At 39.0% G+C, this 27,787-nt stretch overlaps 1 protein-coding gene across 1 annotated transcript; it reads left to right on the top strand.

Annotated features, from left to right (window-relative positions):
• The first annotated feature begins 4,664 nt into the window (after positions 1 to 4,664).
• ATP6V1E1 (ATPase H+ transporting V1 subunit E1) lies at positions 4,665 to 26,935 on the top strand. The gene is made up of 9 exons (XM_049882119.1): positions 4,665 to 4,827; positions 9,987 to 10,052; positions 12,902 to 13,011; positions 13,451 to 13,517; positions 20,962 to 21,051; positions 21,589 to 21,657; positions 23,266 to 23,360; positions 25,081 to 25,168; positions 26,345 to 26,935. Exons 1-9 carry the CDS (start codon positions 4,795 to 4,797, stop codon positions 26,405 to 26,407), a joined length of 681 nt encoding a protein of 226 aa, XP_049738076.1. The 5' UTR covers positions 4,665 to 4,794; the 3' UTR covers positions 26,408 to 26,935.
• Positions 26,936 to 27,787: the final 852 nt, after the last annotated feature.

Below are 27,787 nucleotides of genomic sequence, written 5' to 3' on the forward strand. Positions count from 1 at the left end.
TGAGGTATCTCAATAAAGCTGTTAAAAAGGAAGTGATGAAAACCTGTACTGACAGAGGTGTGGTGGAAATGAAGAGAAGACTGAGATGGGTGTCATAGGATTCTTTAAGCCTGACTGGCAGAAAATGGTGGTGCCATTATCAGAGAAATAGGGAAGAGATTTGCCAAGAAAAGGCTTAGTCAGCCTCTAAGAGATTTACCCATAATTTCCTAGTATTATGTAATAATCTAGTCCATATTTACATATCCCCAACTGCCCAAGTATTTCCTTCATAATTTTGTTTATTTTTAAGCCAGGATTTAATCAATGTTTATACATTGCATTTGGTTATCTTTTATTAGTTTCTTAAGCCTTTTTTAATTTTTTAAAATGACATTGGCTTTTTGAGAGACCAGACGTAAAGACTTGATTAGATTCAGATTAAACATTTCTGGAGAAAAATTCTTCATACGTGAGGCTGTGTACTTCAGGTTACATTATGTAGGAGCATTTAGTGTGCCTGGAGTCCTGTTATTACTGATGCTAAAGTTGATCCTGTTCCCCAATAACCTTTCACTTAATACTTTCAGCATTCATGTATTATTCTTGCTTAAATAGTTTTCACTGAGCATTGAAAATAGTGATTTTCTAATTGCATCTTTCTACATTTATTAGCTGGCATTCTGTAAATAAGAAATTTTTTTATTTACAGAATCAACTGGGAATGAGTTCCACATGCTTTTGGCCGGGTGGGGGCGGGGTGAAGCAGAGTAAATACTTGAGTATTTCCTGTAATTGTCAATTTTTAGAGTCTGGAATTAGTGTAATAATCACTGTATGCTGAAACGAGTATTTTCATTTGTTTTTATTGTTTAACACTATGGACAAATGGATTTTTATTTATTAAATGGTTTAAAATACATTACAGTCATTGTTCTTTTTGACTTCCAAATTGTCCCTAATTTGGCCAGTGAGAGCCCTTTCAAGCACACTTCTATGTCAAAGGACACAGGAGTCTTTTTGAGAGCTTTCTTGCTCGCTGGTAAAATAAGATGTCCGGACTCACCTCATACCTTCCCCGCCCCAGACTGGGAATCAGCCATTTCTCCAAGGGCCTGTGGTTCCTTTTAGAGGGAAATAGGAGTTAGAAACCAAGTTGTGGATGTATTCTTATTTCTACCAGGTGTCCTTACTTCTAGGCCCTCTCAGTGGACAGATCTAGGAAATAGATATATATTTTTTAAGTCATAAATTCAAGTAGATACCTTCAATTCAAATATAACAAATATGTTTAAATATAACAAATATAACATGAAGGATTTTTCTTTTCTTATTCTGTATTTGTGTCTCTTGGTTCCTAATAACATTAATGTCAACTTGTTTGTTTTACCCTACAATATAATAATTTCAAAATTAATACATGGCTACTAATACAATAAAACTGAATAAAGTGTAAGATTTCTTTGCAGTTTTTTTGCCCACAGAATAGATCTTAGTAAGGATTTACAGTCCGTTCTGTTTAAAACATCAAACTTTAGGTATTGTTTACATAGAAAATCCTATAGGACCTAAAAACAACTACTAGAACCAGGAACCAATAAGTGTATTTAGAAAGGTCACAAGATATAAAAATCAATTTGATTTCTATACTAGCGGCCAACAACTGGAAAGTAAAAAAAAAAAAAAAAAAAATTAGATATTCCATTTACATAGCATCAAAAAATGAAAGTTATAACTTTTTTGAAAGACATGAAAACTCTACACAAACTAAAACATTGCTGAGAGAAATAAAGCTTTAAGTAAATGCAGAGCTATACCATGTTCAGAAATTAGAAGACTCAATATTGAGAAAATATCAGTTTTCTAAATTGATCTATCTGCATATTCAATGCAGTCCCCAACAAAATCCCTACAGTTTTTTTGTGGGGGGAGGGGGGAGTTGACAAGTTGATTCTAAACACTAATGCAGAAATGCAAAGGACCTAGAATAGCGAAAATGATCTTTTTAAAAATTGCAAGTCTCACTACCTGATTATAAGATTTAATACAAAGCTGTAATATCCAAGATGGTTTATTGGCATACCAAACCCATTTCCATCAAGTCTCATAATGAACTTACAAGACAAAGTAGGGTTTGCCAAGAAGGAGCTGGTGTGTTCGAACTGTTAACTTTTTGGTTAGCAGCCGATCTCTTAACCACTGCACCTCCAGGGCTCCATATGGGCATAAGGATAGACAAATCAGTAGAACATCAAGTCCAGAAATGGACCCCCACACATATGGTCAATTGGTATTTGATAAAAGGCACCAGTGTAATTCAATGAGGAAGGGAAAGTCTTTTCAGCTAATGGCTGTGGAACAGCTAGATAAACGTATGGAAAAAAATGGACCTCGATCTCTATCTCACACTATTTTAAAAAATTGAGATGGGTCATAGATCTAAATGTAATAGCAAAAACTGTAAAGCTTTTAGAAAAAAACAAAGGAATATCTTCACAACCTTGGAGTAGGTCAAGATTTCTTAGGACACCAAAAGCATGGACAATGTAAGAAAAGTTATTAAATTGAGCATCATCAAAATTAAAGGCTTCTGCTTATCACAATATACCATTAAGAAAATGAAAAGGCAAACCACAGACTGGGAGAAAATATTCACAAAACATGTATCTGACAAAGAACTTGTATCCAGAAAATTAAAGAAGTGTCTTGTTGAAGGGCCTGATCAGGCAGCACCCATAGAGGCCACGTTTGTGAGGTGTTCAGGAGCAAATGGAAGCTACTAGAGGATTATATATTGGGGAGTGAATGGATGCTACCTGGGTTTTAAATCACTGTTTTGTGGAAAATTGGTTAGAAAAGGGTAAAAGTGCAGGCACCTGAGTTAGAGGTGTGCTACTTTCTGCTACAATTTGTTTTTCCTTTTTAAATTGATTCCTCAAACATTCAAAGACAGAAATTATCTACATTAATTTCTAGTCTTCCCCTTTATGTCCTACCCAGCAAACAAATTCATGAGTTAGCTCTTCTATTCTGCTGACTCAATTTCTAATTTAACCACATAGTGAAGCCTCAGCATGGTAGTAGGTGAGACAATGCCACAAATTATCGCTTTGTAACTAACCTAACAGTTATCTAGGCCAGTGATTTTGGTGAAGCCATAGGCAAATAGGCTTATCCAGGAGTGAGGATTTTTTAAATATTTCTAAAAAGCTGTTTTAATAGTTTCTTCACAAGACCTAAAGCAGTGTAGGAGGAAATTCAATTTGGAAAACTACCGATTGGTTACTCTTTGCGTGTACTCATTATAACTTTTTCACTCCAGGGATTCTCTCTGTGAAGTTTACCACGTTCTTATCAGACAGGTCCTGGCCTGTTCCTTAGTGCATCAGCAAAACACTGCAGAAGCTGTGGTCTTAGAGAGTATTAACATGGGGGATGGGCAGGGCTCAAAAGGGGGATGTTAACTGTATTTGTAAAAGTATTTCTTTTATTTAAAAATTAAAATCTTGAAGCAAATGTGATAAATGCTAATTGTCAATTATGGGTGGTAGCACATGGTACATGCATATTTCCAAACCTATTTGATATGTGGTATTAAATTGCTGCTCTCACTCCCCAACTCATTATTTGCAGAATATTTTAAAAATAAACTGGAGGGGGATTGTAATCCAAATGAGTGAATGCTACCTTATTCTGGCCTACGAATACCAAAGCAAGGCATAATCCTAAGAATCTGTTCTTTGGGATAGTGAAGAATGAAGTTATTAATGCAAAAATTAACAAAGTGAAAGAAACAATCCTATCATCTGGTTTAGCTCAGTTATCAGAATACTGATGAAGTTAAGGTCAACTTTAACTTGTTGCCCCGTTAATTCTATTGTCCTGTGGTTAAATCCAGAAACCCTGGTTGGTGTAATGGTTAAGAGCTATGGCTTTTAATCAAAAGGTTAGCAGTTCAGATCTACCAGGTGCTCCCTGGAAACTCCATGGGGCAGTTCTAATCTGTCATATAGACAGTCGCTATGAGTCGGAATCGACTCGACGGCAACGGGTTTGGTTTTGGTTGGTGGTTAAATTCTTTCCTTATCCAACATACCTGTCTTCTCAGATAAGTGTAACACTCCGTCACACACTACAAGGAACACAACTGGAAAACAACTTGGTAGCATATTGCAAAACTCTTGAAAATGTGTGCTATTCTCATTAAAAGGACAAACTGACACGTGCTGTTTGCTGTGATGCGCTAATGACACAATGTCACACGTTTAGTCCTCCTGCCATAGTGCACAACCTGAATCTAATAATGAGTTAAATATTAGACAAAACCAAATTGAGGCACTTTCTACAACCGCCCTGGCCTCTTCAAAAATATCAATGTCAGGAAAGACAAAGTCTGAGGAACTATTAAAAGAGGCAAAAAAAAAAAAAAAAAAGGCCTGGTAACTAATGACTAATTTCAGACGCCAGAACTCATTTTCTGTCTTCTACAAGGCAGCAGGCGTTTCAGGAAAGCACCGCAGAATGAAGGCAAGAGCCAGTGATATAAAAGGACACCGCAGCGGGGCAGCCTGCGCAAACGCCTAGTCAAGAAAGAGCCAACCTGAGCCGGGCGGGGGCGGGACTTCCCGGAGTCCGCTTTTCTCCCATTGGCTGAGAAGAAGCTTGGGGGATGGGCTGCGCTGTCACCTGGCAGGAACCGGAAGCCAGGGTTATAAAGCCGAAACCTACGCTGGGTTTTCCTCTCTAGTTCCTTCCACCGCCCCCTTCAAACCCAAACTCCAGCCTGTTGCCCACCTGCATAGCAAATCTTTCGCCATGGCCCTCAGCGATGCTGACGTGCAAAAGCAGGTAAGGGCCTGGGGCTGGGTCCCGCGAAGCCGGGACGCGGGTTCTGGGGGTGGTGGGCTGAGGCCCGGGCTCAGGGAGGGCGGGGGCCTTGAGCAGCTCAGATGCTGGAGGAGGGCCCTTTTCCCAAGTCTTCGGGTCTGTCTGCGGGAGGGTGACTTGCTGACCGGCATTAACCCGTAGCTCGTGTGACTCCTGCGTGGGTCTTGCGCGCTGCCCACTTGCCTGCGCGCCGCCGCCTCCTTGATCGCCCAGTGCCTGTTTTCCCTGAGTATTTCGTGCGTGACAGAGCCGAGATCTATGCAACGTTTGAAAACAGCCCCTTCCCTTATTTTTAACTCTGAGGGAAGGGATTACGGTATATGGAAGGAAAGAAAGTGCTGAGGGAAGAGACCTGCCGCTAATGTTGTTTTGAGGCCGTCTGCTTTATGAATTGTTAAAATCGTCATCGTAGAGGAGTCTCTTCTATTATAATGAGTTGTAATGGTTTGACTCCCACGAGTCAGTATGTTAATATTTGTCACATGTTGGTACTTCTCTTTTTCGTCCATTTATGAGCCGCAGCACCTAACAGTGTTTGGCACAAACTAGATGAGTCAAGGTTTATGGAAAGAATCGTTAGGGAAGTCTTGAACCTACATCAACTTTGCCAGGTGTATACTCGGTACTGGGAAACTTTTTTAGTTTTTTAAAACGTTCCGTACCTTCAAGACTATGGGCTCTAGGAAATACTGTAATGCAAAAGTCTTTCAGGGGAATAGGCTTTGATAGACCTATAACAAACGCGACAAACGGGGTTGTCCTGTCAATAGATATTCTGAAACCAGGGACCTTGCCTTTAGTAGTATATTTAGTAGTCATATTGCCAGTAAGATTTTTCAGAGGAGGAAGCTTAAGTCTGCTATTTAATCTCTGCACAGTTTAGAGAACTAACCCTACTTCTTTTTGAAGTACTAGGAAAATTCTCTGACTAAAGCACACTGGTTTATGAATCTTCTTAGATGAGCAATGGGATAAAATGCTTTTTTCCTTGGAAGTTTCCATTTCCTTGAAAATGCCTTTTCATTTTATTCTTTTTTTTATTGTACTTTAGATGAAGGTTTACAGAACAAACTAGCTTCTCATTAAACAGTACACATATTGTTTTATGACATTGGTTAACAACCCCACAACATGTCAACACACCCCCTTCTCGACCTTGGGTTCCCTATTACCAGCATTCCTGTCCCCAGCTGCCTTCTAGCCCTTGCCATTGGGCTGGTGTGCCCCTTTAGTCTTGTTTTATGGGCCTGTCTAATCTTTGGTTGAAGGGTGAACCTCAAGAGTGACTTCATTACTGAGCCAAAAGGATGTCCAGGGGTCATTTTATTCTTAACCTAATATGCACTAGGAAGAATGGAATGCTTCTTCATTTCAGTGATTCTAGAGCTAATCACAGAGGGGAAGAGGGTTAATAAAAATAGTATCTGCAGAGAAATTTAAGAAATCTTCTAATATTCTTAGAGAATAGTGAGCCTTTTTTTTTTTTTTTTTTACATTTGTCATCACTACTTCTGGCTTTTAATAGGGATAAACTTGATGTGGTAGAAAGGTGCGAGACCCTCCACGTACTCTGGTAGTCACAATTTTAGTACTAATTCTCTTCCTCTTGTTCCTTCATTGTCCCTCTTGTTACAATATACTGAAGACTAAGCCTTCACCAGGAGCCCTGGTGGTGCAATGGTTAAAAGCTTGACTGCTAACTGAAAGGTTGGCAGTTTGAACCCCCTCAGTGGCTCCAAGAGAGAAGACCTGGAGATCTGCTCCTGTAAAGATTACAGGCAAGAAAATACTATGGGGCAGTTCTACACTGTCCCATGGGGTCGCGATGAGCTGAAATCGACACATAGCAAGGCTGTGCCAGAAAGATATAAAGGCAAAGCAATGTATTTTCTTGGAATCTAGACCAAATCATTGTTTTTTCTGTGAGATGAAAGAATGAAGAAATGTTATGTATTGTCTGTACCCTTCTACACTAGAATGTAGGCTCCATGAAAATAGTGTGTTTTGTTCACTGGGTTCCCAATAGTGAATAGGCCAAATGCCAAGCACATACTAGGCGCTTAATAATTCCTGGATTCCCTGACTTTTTCCTCATTGTATCAAAGTATTTGTGTGTGTGTGTGTTTCTTTTTTGTTTGGGGAGTGTGGTCATCTATTTCATCAAATTTTCAAAGGAATTCAACCTTTCAAAAAGCTTAATTACTGGGTTAACAGGAAGAAGAAAGCTATGCTTTTAAAGACTAAGATTTTCTGTATTAGGTGGCATAAATGTCCTTAAGGGTTTGGCTATTTCTTATCTTGGAACTCTTGAAAGCCTGAATATGACTGTGTTGACTGGTAAATAGTAAGGCTTCTCTGACCTGAGTTAAAATCAGTGTGTTTTGCTCTAAGCCATGCTGATCTAGTTAGATCTGGTAGCTGAGGGTCCAGCAGCAGCAATAAAGGCAGATAATGCAGGTTTGAAATAGCTCACCTTTATAGGCCAGAATGTGTTTTGTAGCATTTGTAAACAGCTGTTTTGATTACTGTATTTAGCTAAACTACTTGTAAAATTCCAGACTGAATAAGTTCAGCAAGGCTTCATACTGAATTTATGGAGACACCTTTCCTCACTACCCCCACTACCCTACAAACCTGGTCATCCTTTTAGCAAGGTCACAATAATTTTCCATAAATGAGCTCTGTACTGGTTATGCCAAATACTTCTAGGCTTGAGATTTTATATTAGTGTTGTGTTATTTATAAACAAGCTTTGGCTATCAAAATTATTTTGGCTTTTCAAGAGTAGTAGGATAATAATTTTGATAAAAGAATAAATCTGCCCCTTTTAAAACCATACTATGCCTTCTTTAAGACTTTGATGCCAGAAGACTGTATTCTTAACTCATATTGTACACATATGTGTGCCTTAGATTTATGGTATCTTTGTGTTACATGGAGAAGCTGCTATGGGAATCATTTCCCGATTGTTAAACCGGAAAGAGTATCTGGGATACCTTGTACTCCTCAGAAGGCTTGAAATTCCTGACTGATTCTCATTCACTCACAAGTATTTATTGAGCACGTATTATTTTTACAGTTGTTACATGTTCTGGGGTTAGAGTGGTCTAAAAGACAGAGAAGATTCCTATACTGATGGAACCTAGTGGGAGAAATTGAGCAATAATCAAAATGAATTCATAACCTTGGGCTTGTACATAATTATTTTTTAGTACGTTATTTCTTTTCGGTAGTGCCTCTGTGAAATGAAACTACTGTCCCACTGCCATGAAAACCCTGTGAAGCACAGTTGTACTCTGACACCCAAGGGGTTGCCATAAGTTGGAATTGACTTGATGGCAACTCGCTTGGGTTTTTTTTTTTTTTTTTTTTTGGCTTAACTCATAATTTAGTTGGGAATAGGGACAAGTAAGCAAGTAATTACTAATCTGTGCTTAGGTGCCATGATAAAGGAAATACAGAGTGTCTTAAGGCACATAGATGAGGGGCTCAGAGGAGATTTCCCACAGGAGGTGACAGTTGAGTAAGCTGGGGCTGAGAAGTTTCCCATGAAGAAGGGGAAGAAGGGTGTTCCAAATGGAAAGAACAGTTTGTTTGACATCTTGGAGGTGAGAAAGAGAATGATGACTTTAAGGAACCGAAAAACTGAAATAAGCTTAGTATGGCAGGAACTAAGAGTTTGAAGAGCAGTGAGTGGGAAAGGGTTATTATATGTGATGCTGGAAAAGTAGGCAGTGATCACATCATTGACCTTCTAACATCTTTGTACTTTATCTTAAAAGGCAGTGAGAAGTCTGGGGAGGGGTTGTGATACTTGATAAGACATTTTAAAAAGCTCTCTCTGCAGTGTAGAGTACATTAGAGAAGGAAGAAGACTGGAGGCAGGAAAACAAATTTGGAAGCTATTCAAATAATTCGTCTGAGAAATGATGATGGCAGGGATTAGAGTAGTGGCTGTGAAGGTACAGAAATGTGGATAAATTAAAGAACTACTGATTATTGTTCTGTGCCGTCAGTTTGATTCCGACTATTGGAAGGGAGATTTGGTAGAACTTGGTGATTGATTGGATGTGAGGATTGAGGTACGAGAAGAGTCAAAATTGAGTGTTGGTACTATTAGAGATGCTGCAGGATAGAGATCAAAGTGGGGGGAGGAGGGGAGTAATAAGGAGTTCAGTATTGAATATGTTGAATTTGAGGTTACTGGGAGTAGTATATCCAAGAAGAGCTGTCTAGGAAGCAGTGGAAGATGAGTGACCCCAAAGGAGACTGAGCAGGAGTAACCAAAGAACAGAGGAGGAAGTCATGGAACCAGAGGGAAGAGATTGTTCAAGAAGGGAAAGTTCATCAACGTATCAAGTAAGATTAGGCCAAGTTTTAAGGGCAAAGAGAGTGTTGTGACTTTATGAGAGTACTTCTAGTGGAGTGAAGGGGGCAGAAGTCAGATTGAAGTGTGGTGAGAGTAGGAGGTAAGGAAGTTGAAAAAGAGTAAACATAGATAGCTCTTGGACACATTAGTGATGGAGAAAAGAAGGGATGCTGGCTGAAGTGCGATGTGACCTCCCTCTCCCATAGACTCTGAGTTCCTTGAGAGTAGGATGATGTCCCATTCATCTTTGTTATTGTATATCGCAGGGGACGTTAGTGGTTCAGTGTTAGAACTCCCACTGTCCATGCTGGAGACCCGGTTCAGTTCCCAGCAGTGTACCCCATGTGGAGCCACCGCTCATCTGTCAGTGGAGGCTTGCATGTAGCTATGATGCTGAACAGGTTTCAGCAGAGCTTCTAGACTAAGATAGACAAGAAAGAAAGGCCTGGCAGTCTACTTCCAAAAATAGCCAGTGAAAACCATATGGATCACAGTGGTCTGATCCTGTTGTGCATGGGGCTCCATGATTCAGGGGCCAACTTGACAGCAGCTAACAACAACGTTGTATATTGCATTTTGTTCATTTGGTAGTGCAAATTCCAGGTGTAAATTCCCTGAGGGCATTTATCTTTGTACACAGAGCTTAGCACATAATATTTAATAATGTGTGCTTGTTGAATGAATCAGAAAACATAGATGTCATGTTTTCTCCTCATTAAATTCAAAAATAATCTTTTCTTTTTCCTCATAGATTAAGCACATGATGGCTTTTATTGAACAAGAAGCCAATGAGAAGGCAGAAGAAATAGATGCAAAGGTGAGCATCTGTTTTCTAATTTTAAGAAGTTATCACAGTTTCATGTTGTCTTGCCTTGTTAAATAGTATTGTAAGTAAACTCGTTTAGCTACATGTTGCATAGGACTATAAGAATGTCTCTGAGTCAGAATCAACTTGACAGCAACGGGTTTGATATAAGAATATAAGTATCTTTAAAGTTAAAAAAATAAATTTCTCCTTCTGATTGTTTCTGATTGCCAATTAAAAAAAAAAAACCGAACCCGTTGCTGTCGAGTTGATTTGGACTCATAGTAACCCTATAGGACAGAGTAGAACTGCCCCACAGGGTTTCCAAGGAGCGCCTGGTGGATTTGAGCTCCTGACCTTTTGGTTAGCAGCTGTAGCGCTTAACACTATACCACCAGGGTTTCCCTAAGTGTCCTATAATTTTATGATAGGGGATAGAAATGGATGGGTTACTTTTCTCATGGAATCCATACTTCAGAAATTTAGCATCTGTGGTTGACTGGGATAATTAGATAGGGAAAGGTATAGTATTTTATGTTTGTTTGTTTGTTTTTGCTTCTTTATTAATCTGTGCTCATTACCGAAAAAAGAAATAGTTGGGAAATATAAAAACCAAAACCCAGTGCCGTCAGGTCGATTCCGACTCATAGCGACCCTATAGGACAGAGTAGAACTGCCCCATAGAGTTTCCAAGGAGCGCCTGATGGATTTGAACTGCCAACCCTTTGGTTAGCAGCCGTAGCCCTTAACCGCTACACCACTGGGGTTTCCTGTTTAGAAGTACATGAGGTATAAAATGAAAGCCTGTCCATCACAAAGATGACATTCCTTCAGCATTTAAAATTTTTATAGACATTTCCAGTTATACATTATCTATACCACTTTACCTTCCCTAACAGTGCATTGAATTTTTCTTTTCCCTAGGTGTAGTCATACAGACGTTTTAAAAGTTTGCTGTTAATTTATGATTAGAATGTATTGTCTGTTTTATTTTCATCATCCTTTTAATTTGATTCTACTTTAGTTACACATTTGTTACTTACCAGGACAGCCTTAACATTGTATGGGCATGGTACTCCAGGACTAAAACTTTCTGAAACTTTGAACCATTTGACTAATTTATCATTTAAGAACAAAAAAAAGAGACTATTTTCCTTCCGCTAATATGTAATGGTTGCCAGGCTGTTATTTAATGTTGCTTTGACGGTCATAGACTCATTGCAGTATTAATGTCCTTTATTTCTTCTTGGACCAAATGTAGAAATTCATTTTGGATCAAATAGGTAAATGCATTATTATTTAAAGTTGTCTTCACCTTGTATACCACTGTCATCTGTACTTATTTCCAATGACAGGTATAGATATAAGATGTTAACCATTTATGTCAAATCCACCAACTGCTCCTTGGAAACCCTATGGGGCAATTCCACTCGATCCTGTAAGGTCTCTATGAGTCAGAATGATGATAAACCTTTGAGTTTGCATTGCATAAGGAATCCAGGTGAACAGGTATGAGTAAGGGTCTCAGGAGAGAGATTGGGACTTACGTATAAGAGAAGAGGGCCATGTAAACAAACTGAGAAGCTTCAAATTCAATGGGCAAGAAAATAAGAGACTGCTAAGGAAACAAACAGGGTAAAAGCAGTCATGTTGGAGGAGAATAAGAAACCAAGAGGACAGAAAATTTGAAGGACAAACTGGTAATCTAATTAGTGTTTAATGCTTCAGGAAATCACAGAAGAGCTCAAGTGCCTGTGCTGAACATCAAACATCCTGAACCAACAAATTCAGTTAATTTTTCCAAAATTACAATTTTTTACTGCTTGAAATCACAGAAAAGTAATTGCTCAGTAATTTTCACCAATAAAACTAATAACTTTTTATAATGGTTTATAATTTTAAAAGGTCTGTCACATTTATCTTGTTTATTCAACGTATGAAGAAAGAATACTTTTTTTTTTTTTTCCGTTTTAAAAGGGAGGACACTAAGACTGAGATGAGTTGACCTATCAGATTCCATAGGTGGTAACCCAGATCTTCTAAACTCTCAGTTCTGTGTTCTTTTCAGACCCCACTAGTAAACAAATGGATTAAATTTAGAGTACACAATACATTCTTCATGAACATAATCTTCTATCAGATTGTGTCCTTTGTAACTTTGCTGCTGGGTGCTATTATGCTTGGTCAGATTTTTCATTTTCTGGCTCATTGTTTATGATGAAAACTGCTGGTGTTTATTTCTGAATAAATTAGAAGTACTCTTTGAAGACAAGGGTCACAATATAGTCCCCATTTTACATATGGAATAGCCAAATACCCTTGATCATCAGCTCCTTAAAAATAGAACTGTTCATCAGAATCTGATGTAATGTATATACCCAAAAGAACTGAAAGCAGGAACACAAACAGGTACGTGTACACTGGTGTTCATTGCAGCACTATTCACGATAGCAAAAAGATGGAAACAACCTAAATGTCCACCAACAAATTAATCTTGAAACCATCATGCTGAATAAAATCAGTCAGTTACAAAAGGACAAATAGTGTATGATTCCACTTATATAAAATACCTAGAATGGACAAGTGTATACAGACCAAGGTTGATTAATGGTTACCAGGGGCAGGCAAGAGAGAGAGGGAAAGGGAGACTTACTGCTTAGGGGAACACTGAGCTGCTTTTAAGGGAGATGAAAAAATTTGGAGATGAATAATGACGGTTGCACAATATGATGAATGCAATTAGTGTCATTGAATTGTACATGTGAAGAATGTTGAGATGGCAAATGTTGTGTTACGTGTATATTTACCACAATTTAAAAGATCTGGATGAAATGAATTCATATGAATGAATCCCCCGGTAGGCAGAAGAAGAGTTCAACATTGAGAAAGGTCGTCTTGTGCAAACCCAAAGACTGAAGATTATGGAATACTATGAGAAGAAGGAGAAGCAAATTGAGCAGCAGAAGAAAATGTAAGTAGATCCTTGTCACAGTATTAAGCTAAAAAAGGTTTCTAAGGTCTGTGGGACAAGAGGACAAAGCAGGGGCTTGGGAGTCATGCAGATAGGGTTCAGGTCCTGACTTGACCGCATATTGTTTCTCTGACCTTGGGCAAGTGGCTTAACTTTGCTTTCTTCATTTGTAAAAATGCAAGCCTCACAGGATTATTGAAAATTTTAGTTGGAATAACAGATATGAAAGTGCTTGTCACTTGGTAAGCACTCAATAAGTATTTCCTATCTTTGAAAACAAGCTGGTAGCAACCACCAAATGTGTCTCATTGGGGTTCTCTTTGGTCATCAGAAGGAAAAGAATTGTCATTTACCAAATCTTCATTGTACTGTATAGGAAGCTATATATTTGTTTTGTTTTTTATGCTGTACTGATACCATTTTTCCATACTTTTTGCAGTCAGATGTCCAATTTGATGAATCAAGCAAGACTGAAAGTCCTCAGAGCAAGAGATGACCTTATCACAGTGAGTAATTAGCTCCTATTAGCTATAAAATTATTATGAGGGCAACAGGGACTTATAATAAGTCCAGAGAGGTAGAATGTTGGGTTAGTATAGGGACCACGAATACAACAGTAAAGAGCTTCACCTGTTTTGAATGGGCAGTCATTGAAGTTGTTTAGTTTTGTCTTTTTTTTTTTTTTTCCTGGTGTGAAATATCATAAGTAGGGCTCATGTTATGGGTGTGTAGACTAATAACAGGGGAGGGAGAAGTTAGAAACAAGAAAACCAGTATTGCATCATTCAAGGAAGAGGGCAGATACCTACAGAAACTTATCACTTAGTCAAGAAGCTCTAAAGGTATTTGAATTATATTCAGGAACTAAATTGGGATGCCTGCTGCTTCCTCTGTTGCTCATTGTCATTGTGGAGTAAGTTTTAACTTGTTATTTCTTATCCTTATTTTCTCTTTGCCTGGATCTTTTCATTTACTTATTTGTATTTTGTTAGTTATTTTTTCTGATTTATTTTATATCTAATTTAAATTTTTTATTGGATATGTTTCTATAAGCTGTTTTAAATTCTTCTAAGTAAATAAATGGAAACCCTGGTAACATAGTGGTTAAGGGCTGTGGCTGCTAACCAGAAGGCTGGCAGTTCAAATCCACCAACTGCTCTTTGGAAACCCTATGGGGTTCCTTACGTATAAGAGAAGAGGGCCATGTAAACAAACTGAGAAGCTTCAAATTCAATAGGCAAGAAAATAAGAGACTGCTAGGGAAACAAACAGGGTAAAAGCAGTCAAGTTGGAGGAGAATAAGAAACCAAGAGGACAGAAAATTTGAAGGACAAACTGGTAGTCTAATTAGTGTTTAATGCTTCAGGAAATCACAGAAGAGCACAGTGATCTTTGGATTTGGCAATTGTTGTGGACAGAATTGACGCCCCCAACCCCCCCATAACCTGTGACTGTGACCTTGTCTAGAAATAGGGTCTTTGAAGATGTTATCAGTTAACATCTTTAAAGACCTTTAAAGGAGGTCAAACTGGAGTAAATTGAGTCCTCATCCCATCTGAGTGCTGTCTTTATAAAAGAGGAAAAGAGATAGGGAGAGACAAAAAAGGGTCATGTGACTGAGAAGTTAATGCTGCAGCTGCAAACCAAGGAATGCCTGAGGCTACTAGAAGCAGAGCCCCACCCAAAAACCAAAACAAAAACTGGTTGCCATGGAGTTGATTCCCACTAGTAGGGACTCCATAGGGCAGAGTAGAACTGCCCCATAGTGTTTCCAGGGAGCAGCTGGTGGATCTGAACTTACAACCTTTGGTTAACAGCAGAGCTTTTAATGAGTGCACAACTAGGGCTCCAACCAGAAGCAAAGAGACAAGAAAAAGATCTTCCCCAGAGACTTCAGAGAGTGCATGGCCCTGCCAATACTCTAGATTTGAACTATTAGCTTCCAGAACCCTAAGAATAAATTTGTGTTGTTTGAAGCCCCCACTTTGTGGTGACTTGTTCGAGCAGCCCTGGAAACTAAGTAGCAGTCAAGGTGAATTGTAATGGAATTGGAATGATGAAGGCCCACAGCCAGATGAATGAAAAGTAGTGTCAGGTGAGGAACTGAAGGCAGTATGTGTGGCCTCTTAAGAAGTTTGGTTATCAAAAGCAAAGAAGTTTCCTGAATAAACTGAACACTTCAAAGGCCAGTGAAGCAGGGGCAGGGGTTTGAGGACCATGGTTTCAGGGGACATCTAAGTCAATTGGCATAATAAAATCTATTAAGAAAACATTCTGCATCCCAGTTTGGAGAGGGGTGTCTGGGGTCTTAAATGCTAGCAAGCGGCCATCTAAGATGCATCAATTGGTCTCAACCCACCTGGAGCAAAGAAGAATGAAGAACACCAAAGACACAAGGTAATTATGAGCCTAAGAGACAGAAAGGACCACATAAACCAGAGACTACGTCAGCCTCAGACCAGAAGAACTAGAGGGTGCCCAGCTACAACCGATGACTGCCCTGACAGGGAACACAACAGAAAACCCCTGAGGGAGCATGAGAGCAGTGGGATGCAGACCCCAAATTCTCGTAAAAAGACCAGACTTAATGGTCAAATTGGGGCTAGAAGGACCCCTGAGGCCATGGTCCCCAGGCCTTCTGTTAGCCCAAGACTGGAACCATTCCCAAAGCCAACTCTTCAGACAGGGATTGGACTGGAATATGGGATGGAAAATGATACTGGTGAAGAACGAGCTTCTTGGATCAAGTGGACACATGAGACTATATTGGCATCTCCTGTCTGGAGGGGAGATGAGAGGGCAGAGGGGGCCAGAAGCTACCTGAGTGGATACGAGGAGAGAGAGTAGAGGGAAGAACTGTGCTATCTCATTAGAGGGAGAGAATTAGGAGTGAAAAGCAAGGTGTATGTAAATTTTTGTGTAAGAGACTGATCTGTAAACTTTCACTTAAGGCACAATAAAAATTAATTTTAAAAAATGCAAAGAAAAAATAAGTTTGGTTATGTGGACTGTCAGTGTTTTCATCTCTTTCTGCCACATGAAGTCCAAGTGTACACAACTTGAGTTTTTATCTTTCTGATTTATAATGGAATTGTGTGAAAATAAAACATTTAATGTTTTTAATTATTCTAGATGTTCTTTCCTTTCCAGTTAACTTCTTTCCATCAAGTTACATACAGTTTAGCAAACCACATAAATAAGAGACTGGAAGGATAAGAAAACAAAGAATAAAGTGATAGGTCAAACAGTTACCTAAACTCGTTGGCTTCGAGTCAATTCTGACTCATACTCACCATATAGGACAGAGAGAACTTGCCCCAAAGGGTTTCCAAGGCTGTAAATCTTTATGGAAACAGACTGCCACATCTTTCTCCTGCAGAGCGGCTGGTGGGTATGAACCACTGACCTATCATTTAGCAGCTGAGCGTTTAACCATTGTACCACCAGGGCTTCTTCAGACAGGGTTACACACAGATCAAAGTACACACATGCTTGGCATGGATTGTTATTTTAAAACATTTTATTTCTAGTTTTTATCCATAGAATAAGAAATTATGAAAAGAAGGGGGTTGTCAAGCAGTTAAAATAAAAACATAATGACAAGGTAGAAGGAGAAAAATACAGAACTAGGTAAAAATGGAAAGAAAAGGGCAAAAAAAAAAAAGAGGAAGACCCTCAATGAGATGGATTGACACAGTGACTACAACAATGGGCTCAAACATAGCAATGATTGTGAGGATGGTGCGGGACTGGGCAGTGTTTTGTTCTCTTGCACATAGGGTTCCTATGAGTTGGAACTGACTTGATACCACCTAACAACTACCAACCACCCTCTTGACCTGTAAAATGGAAAACCACCTACCTGAAGGTTACTTAGAATTAAATGAGATAACCTAGGTAAAGTAACTAGTATAGCTCCTGACACAAAACAGTTGAATAAATGATAGTTCTTTATTATCATTTTCTTAAACCTCACAGCTTATTTATGTCTTCTTTGAAAAGGAAAATAAAGAACTATTTAAATTCTGATTTCATTAGTCCTGACATAGAGCTTTCTAGTGTGGTGGTTAAAGAGATATGCGATAGAAATATCTTCTAGGGAGGCCAGCTGACCCCTCAGTCTAGGCAGGACTCGAGAGACATGGTTTTGATGTTGTCATCATCATCATGCTTTGGTTTCCTGCTTTTCTGGACCAGGATCCTTAGTGGCAGTTAGGTTTAGGTGGGCAGAAATACCAAACTCAAAATACTGGTATATAATTTGAAATACGAGCTGCAGTATTTTACAATGAGGTATGCAACAGTGAAGAGCCATCTCCTTAATAGCTGCTTTGGGAGCCAGATTATAATTTGAAAGTTGTTTGAATTTAAAATCAAACCAAAGCGTATCACTAGGATATTCGTGATTGCAACATTGATCATAATTTACTCACCTCTAGTGACGTAAATTTTTTTTTTTTTTTTTTAGTGACGTAGCTGTTAAGCGACGGGAACACTCCTTAGAAAAAGGGTCAATTGGATTTATATCCACTAAGTTTCAGCCTTCTTAGCTGGAGTTTGGTTTATTCAGACCTCCTTACATCCTTAGAGTTTTGGATGGTGATAAAATTCCTCAATTACCGATTTCCAGATTATTTTCCAATGTGGGTTACTTTTAGACATAGTTAATACTGCCCTTTACAAGTTGATTTTTATGTAATGTTATTCTCTTAGAGCAAACGTGTCACCGTACTCATACGGTCCATCTCTGATTGATTCCAGCACAGAGAGAAAATTGGTTGAGGGATCTCTGGTAGGGAGGGGCTGAGATCTTTGTCGGCTAAATGTTTTATAAAGTATATGCTTCAAATCCTGTGCCTATAAGCTTCCTCCATTTGAAAGGCTGTATTCCCAGGCTATTAGGATTTAGCTAATAAAACTTCTAGAGGTTAGGTTGTTTTGATGGACACCTAAAGTTATTTATCTATTAACAACTCTTAATGATTTCACTGTGTCATTGAGAAGTTTTAATTCTGAAAATGTCAAGGCACATGATATTCTCAGTTTATTTGATACCCCCAAAAATAAGTTTTCTCACTTTTTTTTTTTTTTTAAATACGTATTTTTCCTTTGAACTGAAGACATTCTTCACAGTGCTCTTGTATCACTTCTTTCCATTTCTGGTCTCACTCAGAATTATAACCCTTTGTCTTTAGTCTAGATCTTTGTAAGGCCATGAATTACTGTTTAAATATTTCTTGCTATGATGGTTTAGTCTGACTTATGCAGAATACATTTGAGAAGGGCTGTTGCTGTGGGGAGATTCTGAGATTCTGCTTTCTCTTGAGTCTTTGGGGACTGGAAAAATCTTAAAGCTAATGACATACAATATATTTAGAAGGGTAATGGCCTTACCGTTTCTCTGGTGAGTTCCTTTAATAGCAGTTGTCATATAAATACCTCTGTTAGCTAAATGCTTATGGTAAAAGCTGGCCAAGGACTGAAAGGAAGCGAAATAGAGCCAACACTAGTATAACCACTAAGATGATCCCACCAATGGGAAGAAAAAAGTGACTGTCATCTAGTAATATTTAGAAGAGGAAGAAAAATGATTGTCCTGTTTGGACATTTTGTTGTAAACTTTAAAAGCACTTGGTTTTGCTTGGTAGATAAAATTAGCAAAACTTGCCTGCTAACTTGTTTCAGTCTTTCAAACTACTCTGGGAATTTTAATCATTTTATCAATTTTATGTGGAATGTAATAAAGAATGATTTTTAAGAAAAAATTAATCTGCATATGAAAGACTGAACTTTAAAGTTTATTTAAAATAGTTACAATACAAAATTCCTGCTTTTTCTCCACTTAACAAGCGGTGTGCTCCATTTAATTTACTAAAAATGAATTATAAATGATGAAAACATGATTCATTGACCAGTGAAGGGCATTCATTCATGTTTGGTTTGGGGACAGTATGTATTATAATGTAGAATGAAGTCTAAGAAGAAAAAATGTTTACATGTTAAAAGTTTCTAAAGTAGACAGAAACTTCATTACTTGATACTAAGGTCAACTGGTTTATTTTTGCCCTTTGGGAGAGAAGTTTCTTTTGTATTTATTTGTCTGTAAATAACTCATTTTTGGGGTGGTTAGCCTTTATTTCCAGGTATATTTTTTTCTTTCACATAGTTTTGAGTGTCCTGTTGTTGTTAGGTGCTGTTGAGTCAATTTCGACTCATAGGGACCCCATGTAACAGAGTAGAACTGCCCCATAGGGTTTCCTTGGGTATAATCTACAGAAGCAGATTACCAGGTCTTTCTCCGTTGGAGCTGCTGAGTGAGTTCGAACCACTAACCCTTCAGTTAGCAGCAGAGCACTTAACCATTTGCACCACCGTGGTGTTTTAGAGACGTTAGAATGTGTAATATAAGAATTTCATTTAGATGTTTAATCCAGTGAAGATAATGTTAAGGCATATGTGAGATATACTGTTTATTAAGCAATCATTTGTTTTTTTTTTTAAATAGAAATTTAGTAGCCTTCATGACAATCTTGGATGACATGGATCCTCAGAACACCTTTCTGAAACTCTTGGGGGTTGTCCAACCACAGATTTAAAACCTTCTACAGTAGTGCATACTTACTGTTTAAAAATAAAATTCATATGGAGATTGTTTTGAATGCACTAATGAACTCAGCGTGTTTGCAACAGTCTTCATAAATCATGAGTGTGTTTGTAATTCTATTAGCTGTCTAATACCAGATTTGACTCTAAAAACTTTTCCTTGCAAAGTAAGTGTGTTGAGGATGGAAGAGCCACCATTTGTTACAATATACCATATTTAAATACTAGGTGGTGCTGTTTTGAGGTATTTGAATTTATCTTACTGTTTATTTTGTAAAAAAAAAAAAAATTTAATTGGCCCATGAAATGAGTACTCCTGATTTTTTTTTTTTTTTTAATTTTGGCATACTTGCACTTCCCACTGCCGTCGAGTCGATTCTGACTCATAGTGACCCTATAGGACAGAGTAGAACTACCCCATGGGGTTTTCAGGGAGCGCCTGGCAGATTTGAACTGCCAGCCTTTTGGTTAGCAGCCGTAGCACTTAACCACTACACCACCAGGGTTTCCTACTTGCACGTAGCAGTTGTCTAAATAAATATTTGTTTTAAATTAGATGTGTGAATGAATTTTAGACAGTTCTCACTTGGAGAGTCTCAGTCATAAAACTTGGGGTGGGGGAGAAATGAGTAACAGCTGCCCTTGTACTCTTCTGGTAGATTGTTCAACTAACTCTCTGCCTTAGGCCTTAGCAGCCAGAACTAGACGGGGAGGCAGTGTAGAGTTTTGAAGTCAGTCTGGATTGGAGCCCCAGCTCTGTCACTTGCTAATTGTGTTATATACACTTTATACAGATAAAGAAGATATTTAACAGTGGGTAAATTGTCTGACTAGTTTGCCATTAAACATGACAATTTGTCACATGTATCAACACCACAGTAAATTAAAAAATGCAAACTAGCATAAAGAAAATTTAAGTCATTGGTAATCCAGCCTCCCAGAGGTAAACATTGTTGATTTTTTGGTCTCTGGATTTCTTTATATGCATCATCTTTTTTGCTTCCTAATAAAAGTGGGATCATATTTTATAACTGTCTGAATAACTTGTTTTTCAAATCTGTATCATCTTTCCATGTCAGTTGTGTAGGTTTCTAAACCGATTGATAACTGAGCTATTCTTCCACTAAGCTGTAAGCTCCTTGGGAGCAGGACTGGTGCTTCATGCTTCATGTATCAACCTACTTAGAACAGAGTCTGATTTATCATAGATCTTCAGGGCATGTATTGAATGACAACCTAGCGGTGAAATGTGAAGCGATTGGGCAGGGGACAGGACCAGCCTCACAGTGGGTTCTGAGCCAGCTACCCAGATGTGTAGATAACTTTTTTCTTTTCCATTCTTTGTAGGACCTACTAAATGAGGCAAAACAGAGGCTCAGCAAGGTGGTAAAAGATACAACCAGGTACCAAGTGCTGCTGGATGGACTGGTCCTCCAGGTACCCTTCCAGGCCAGGGCTGCCAGCTCTGGCCACCATTCTTAGAAGAGTTACAGGATATGTTAGAGACCAGTTCTGTTTTTCCTTTTTTCTCAGCTTTTTTCCTTTTCCTTGTCTAATATGGAAATATGTGTTGCATAGGAGGATAGTAATGTCTGCCTGGTATGATCAGACTTACAGAGTTTTATAACTCGAGTCAAATTTGCGTACAGCCTCAGCTTTAGACTTCCTTAATTTGCTCGCCACTAAAATGCTTCCGTATTGGGGTTTAGACCAAAGACTGTATGCATTTTAATTGCTTACCGCTAGGCTGTGAGTCCATAATTTAATTAATTATAGTATTTGTCCTCAGCCTGGTTGATGTAAGACTGCCATATGAATTTTGTCTATACCACCAGAGCAGTGGATATATTTATCTTATATGTGATATCAAGATCTTATTTCCATGTTCTGAAAAGAACTGTAAAAATATTTTATTTTGTTGCTTTATTTTATGGTTTGCATTTTTTAAGAATTACATCTGATTGTATTCTGTAGGGTTTGTACCAGTTGCTGGAGCCCCGGATGATTGTTCGTTGCAGAAAACAGGATTTCCCTCTGGTAAAGGTAAAGAGCTTAGAAGAAATCTCTCTCTAAGATCAAAATGTTAGGGATGCAGTGAATGCTCTAATAGATGGCATCTTACCATAGGAATTTGAGGAGTCTTAGCACGCTATGGATATTGTTAATTTAATCTTACTCAAGCCTCTTAAGAATTTTTCTTAAAGAGTTCAAGTTGCCATCTGAGCTAATGCCCTCCTCCCTTTATAGGAACTTTATAGGGTTATAATCTTCTAAAAATCAAACAATAAAAGCAGTGCCTACTAGATTGGAGCAAAGGTAGGCATCTTAAAGAGACAAACCACTCCCAGGCCAGTGAGTCATGGCTATAAATTATAACCTAGTTAAATATATTCACATACCTAGAGAAAGAACATGGGTGCCAGAAAGGAGGTTGGACAGCAGTGAAAAATACACAGTCCGGAGGCAGCCAGTGCAGTCCTTCTCCCTGTGCTGTCTAAGGAGAAGCAGCCCCGGCCTGTGGGTGTGGCCCATCTAGCCCCATGGCAGGTACGCAGGCCGTAGTAATAGGTGGATGCTTCAGACAAAAGGAACCCTGGTGGCACAGTGGTTAAGTGCTCAGCTGCTAACTGAAAGGTTTGCAGTTTGAACCCACCAGCCACTCCACAGGAGAAAGATGTGGCAGTCTGCTTCCATAAAGATTACAGCCTTGGGAACCCTATGGGGCAGCTCTACTCTGTCCAGTAGAGTCACTATGAATCAAAATTGACTCAGTGGAAACGGGTTTGGTTTTTGGTTAATGGACTCCCCTAGCTCTGATTCTGTGTCATCACGTTGCTCTTTAGATTATTATTCTTTTTCCATGTAGTTTGCTTTAAGGCAAAGATGTGAATTGTTAGTCCCCTGGCAATTACATTTCATATTATAAATAAATTTGTAATACACAGTACATTTACATTCTCATTATGATTTGTCTCCCCCAAGGAACTTGTCTCCTAGGAAAGAAAATGTGCCAGCGAGAGAACATAGGTGTTCATCCCCCTCAGTTGTACATTGTCCACTATAAATGTGGTTCCAGTGTATAAACCACCTCAGTGACCTAGGTCCATGTTTGTGCTGACAGCCTTGTTCGTGAACCCATAAAAGAGAGGGCTGGGCATTATAATGGAGAGTTCACCAAGGCAATGAAGGCCTGACTGAGTTGCCAGCTAGTCTTCTTAGGATTGCACCAAAATACTGCTGGGTACAAGCAAATTTTTTTCCTGAAACTTCCACAGTGTCCAGTGTCGGTGAGCAGCTCCCCAGAGTGGTGCTGCATTAGATTTGAGAAGCAGGCGAGAGTTGAATATATGCATCAATTTGTTCAGCTAGTAATATAGTCAGAAAAATATTTTAAGTTGCTTTAACTCCTTCAAGAAAATGTTATTTACATGTGTATTAGAGTGTGTATAATATTATTCAAAGACAAGGCTTGCCACTAATTATGTTTTGCCCCACTCACTGTAGCACAGCAGTGAAAACCCACTTCCATGTATTCTTTTACTTGGAATAAATGGGAATATCCGTACTTGTATACTTAGTGTATTGATTTTTTTTTTGGTATCTGCTCCATAGTTTTCTGCCAGAACCTCCCATAGCTTTCTTTTTTTCCAGGCTGCAGTGCAAAAAGCAATCCCTATGTACAAAATTGCCACCAAAAGAGATGTTGATGTCCAAATTGATCAGGAGGCCTACCTGCCTGAGGACATGTAAGGAGTATACCTGCTTTAACATGGGTGCTATCTCAGTGGGAGACAGGACTTAACACTGGGCTGTGATGGAAGTGTGTTTTCTGCAAGGTGCTCTCCACCACAAGGAGCAGGGGTGTAGTTGTGTTCCACTTGCAACTATTGCTGCAGTTTCTGTCAGTGCTCTGTTGTTTGTTGTTGTTTGTGAAGATGAAGTGAGAAGCCCTTGTTAAGTTTACGTTTAGTGAGTATTTGGCACACAGTAGACATTCTCACTTAGTGTTAGCCTTCCTTCCCTCCCTCTCCCAACATGGAGAAAGAATTTATCACAGACACTGGGTCAGGATTAGCAAAGAACTAACCATGTGTCTTAGTTATCTAATGCTGCTGTAAAAGAAACACCACAAGATGGCTTTAACAAAAAGAAGTTTATTTTCTCAGAGTAAAGTAGGCTAAAAGTCCAAATTCAGGGCGTCAACTCCAGGGGAAAGCTTTCTCTCTCTGTTGGCCTTCTCATCAATCTTCGCCCAGACTAGGAGCTTCTTTGCACAGGAACCCTGGGTCCAAAGGATGTGCTCTGCTCACAGCACTGCTTTCTTGGTGTATGAGGTCCTGTCTCTCTGCTCTTTCTTTCTTTTATATCTCAAGAGATTGCCTCAAGACACAATCCAATCTTGTAGGTTGAGGCCTGCCTCACTAACACAACTGCCATCCATCCTCCCTCATTAACATCATAGAGGCAAGATTTACAACATACAGGAAAGTCATATAATACCAGGAATCATGGCCTAGCCAAATTGATAACACACATTTTTGGGAGGACATAATTCAATCCATGACAGCATGCCTGTATGAAGAATATATATAGTCTGTTTAGAGAAACTGAAGATAGGTGAAACAAAGCGGGAGAGAGGGGTAAGAAAATAATACTAAGGTCATATGTAGTCTGTTAAAATATTCCACAGAAAATGTGCAAAACCTTTCCCATTCCCAGCCTTTGGCCGATGGCCTGCTTATTTCAAGCAGTATTTGATGAAATAAAATTCTAATGCTGTAAAACCATTTCATTCACTGAAGTTCCTTGTAATAAAATTTGACCTGCTGACCTTAGGTCTCTGAAGTGCTGAGGAACTTTGAGGAAAGGAATGGCAGAAGTGAGGTGTGGCTAGAGGCAGAACTTTCTGAGGGTGAGCTTAGCAGAAGGCGGCAATGATAACCTTTTATCTGATACACAAAGCAGTTAAAAGTGTTGCCTTATCAAAGTTACCTGGTAATTAGCAGTGTTGGGCTGTAAGAAATATTGAGAAGTGGAATCTTCAAATGCTATCAGTGAAGTCATTTTGTAGCAATTTATGGACTAATATGAATCCTGAATCTACCACTCAGCATCAGCTCTGTGACCTTTATCTGTCTTAATTTACAAAATGGGACTCAATTCTATCCTCTTCATTTTGTTGGAGAGGGCTGGTTAGAATTAAGTCAGGTGCTATAACATAAAATCAAATTGGCACATAGCAGGCACTCAGTAAATGACAGTTATCGTCAACACACATACCTTAATTGTCAGAAGCTTTTAAAGTTAATTTTAAGCCTATTCCTTATGTTTATTGGCTATTTACACTATTTAGACACTCCACACACACCAAAATGGTATTCCTCCGAGGGAATAAAATAAGTGAACCATGTGTGTTTCTGCCTTCCTCAAATTTATAAAAATTGTTTTTTGCTCTGTTCTCTGTAGAGCTGGTGGTGTTGAGATCTATAATGGGGATCGTAAAATAAAGGTTTCCAACACCCTGGAAAGCAGGCTGGACCTCATAGCCCAGCAGGTGAGTGTGGGAATACTTCTCTTTAGCTGGTCTGTTGTTACTTTGAAGAGGCAGAGAAAATTTTTCCATTCAGTGATATTTGGGATTTGTCACTCTTCATATTTTCTTAAAAGGGATGAGGATTAGGCATTCAGTGGCATTTACAGAGGTGACACCATTCACCTGAGGGAGGATTTGGGGTCAGAAAAAGGGTTTTGTTTACCTAGGACTCCAGTGTATACATTTTACTACAAGTAGAGTTGGTGACCTCTCTCCAGCAAGAATGATGGAAACTGAACACTTGTTTAAAGAAATTACCTTAGGGCGGCCGGCTCTTCCATTGTTTCCAGGTTTGCGTAAATGAATTCTAGGAAACAAGCTGGAAAAATTCCAGTTGTTCCAAAATACTGGGCAGTTGTCAGTAGTGGTTGTCTGTTTCTATGGCTGCTAACTTAGTTATTGCTAACTTAGAAGAGCGATTTCCTGTTTGTACGAGAACTTTTATACCTAAAGCACTTGGACCTTGAGTATGATTTTCTGATAACTTAAACCTTAGAGCTGTGCTGCCCAATACAGCAGCCACCAGTTACATCTGGCTATTTAAGTGTAATTAAAAGTTCAGTTTCTCTGTCAGGCTAGCCACATTCCAAGTGTTCGGTAGACACAGTGGCTAGTGGCTGCTATATTGGGCAGGACAGCCATAGAAATTTGAGGCCGAATCCTCCTAAGGACTTTTCAGTTGCCATAACAAGTGCTTCGCTGTGCTTGTGCACAAACTTGCATTTTCAGTTTTCTGTTCAGTCACTCCACACAGAGTAGGTACTCAATAAATATTTGCTGAAAGAATGTAGATGAGGTTTATGATGAGGTAATAACTCTTAGTAAGTTCATCTCTTCTCCCTTCATCACAGTATAACAGAGGCCTTAGGCAGTAATGACTTCAGTTGTTTTTCATCATCCTCTTCCTTCTTTACGAAGCTTTGTAAGCAGTCAGATTTAATTCCAAGCGTGTGATTAGTTAATTCTTACCAAGGACTCTGTTACAGTGCTTCAGAGAAGTAAAGGACATATTTGATGTGCTTAGCTTTGTGCCCAGCCACATAGGGGTTGATGACTTGCCTGAGGTTAAGATGAGCAGTTCTTCCCAAGTTCTCCAGTTGACAACACTTATTTATTAAAGAAAATTATTCTTCACAGATGATGCCAGAAGTACGGGAAGCCTTGTTTGGTGCTAATGCCAACAGGAAGTTTTTGGACTAAGCGTTTTGGAGGTGGAGTTCATGCCACTCTTACTGATACGACATGGAAGTTTCTGATATTTGAAGAACCAAGATTACCTGTGTAACCTCCTCTTTGCCGTTCTAATATTGTTCTGTATTTATCAATGGAATACCCTACTGTAGTCAGTGCCCTTGGCCCAGTTGTTACCAATAGGAGCAAGTTTCAGTTAAAATGATCGGGAGCCTACTCTAGTTCATTTAAAAGAACACAGCTTTCAGTTCTGCAGCATCAAGGTGAGGTGATCAGATGGTGGTTGCATGAACTTCACTGGGTCCCCCGCTTTTTCTGGCTCCAGTTACCTAGTCTCAACGGTGACGTGTTGGTGTTCTCTGCCTTCAGGTTCCTGCGCTTTAAGTTTAAAATGCATGTGGGGCATGCATTCCTTCCGGCTGCAATAGCTTCACCGTTACCTAGTTGGTCCTAGAAGCTTTGCTCATCTGTAAATGTGATTTAAAATCTAAACCATGAAAATATGCTTTATTTATTAAAAGAAAAGGTTTATGTGGATTTTATTGTGATTTCTTATGCAAGGCGTTACAAATGTGTGGTTTGAGAGAGAAAAGTTCTTACCAAGCTAACTAGAAAAGGACCATTTTCCAAGTTCCTATCACATTTGATAATTTACAGCTGTCACTACTTGGGTCCACTAACTTCTGTGTGTCCTGGCACTTTCTGGTCACTTTACCAGACCTTAACCAGCAAGTATTCTTTCCCACCCCTGATGATCCCATACGCACCCCCACCCACCCACCCCCACACACAGGTGTCCTCTACAAGAGTTTTACAGCTTTATGAGAATAAGGACACTAAAGATTTTTGGGGTTACTGCGTGCTAGGCCTAAACCATCTCACAAAGCTCCTGTTTTTCTCTCAACCCTTCTCCTCTAGCTAGTTTTCCCTTGGATGACTACTGAGCTTTGCCCACGGTCTTACAAAGTTAGTAAATAACACAGCTGAAACTTTAACTCGAATCTAACTGGAGCCCGTGCTCAAATGCAGTCATCTTAATAAAAATGTCACCAAGGCTGACCATCTTAGCACCATCCTCTTCCTCATTCACCCTAGTTTTACATTAGGTGAGGACTTATGTAAATAACTCCTGGAACAGGTATTTTTTCCTCAGAACCTGACCCCACTTGTGTGACATTTCTCTCTAGCAGCCCTGTGGGGGAAGGAATTGAGGCACATGGGGAAAACTCTGTCACAGCAAACTCAGCTCCTCAAGACAATGCAATGAAGTTATCATTAACCAAGGCTTTAAATCCAAGGTAATTTAAAGTATCCCTATGGTTATTGTTCTCCATCCTCATAAGTAACAATTTGAAGTATAACTGATAGTGATCTGTCCAGTGTTTATTT

Source organism: Elephas maximus, chromosome 4 (genome assembly GCF_024166365.1).
Source record: "Elephas maximus indicus isolate mEleMax1 chromosome 4, mEleMax1 primary haplotype, whole genome shotgun sequence".
Lineage (NCBI taxonomy): Eukaryota > Metazoa > Chordata > Mammalia > Proboscidea > Elephantidae > Elephas > Elephas maximus.

Excerpts from the sequence above, each read along its gene's own strand:
- ATP6V1E1 (XM_049882119.1), top strand. The coding sequence starts at position 4,795 with ATGGCCCTCAGCGATGCTGACGTGCAAAAGCAG. Across the intron at positions 10,053-12,901 it reads CAGAAGAAATAGATGCAAAG|GCAGAAGAAGAGTTCAACAT; the intron begins GTGAGCATCTGT and ends ATCCCCCGGTAG. Across the intron at positions 23,361-25,080 it reads GCCTACCTGCCTGAGGACAT|AGCTGGTGGTGTTGAGATCT; the intron begins GTAAGGAGTATA and ends TGTTCTCTGTAG.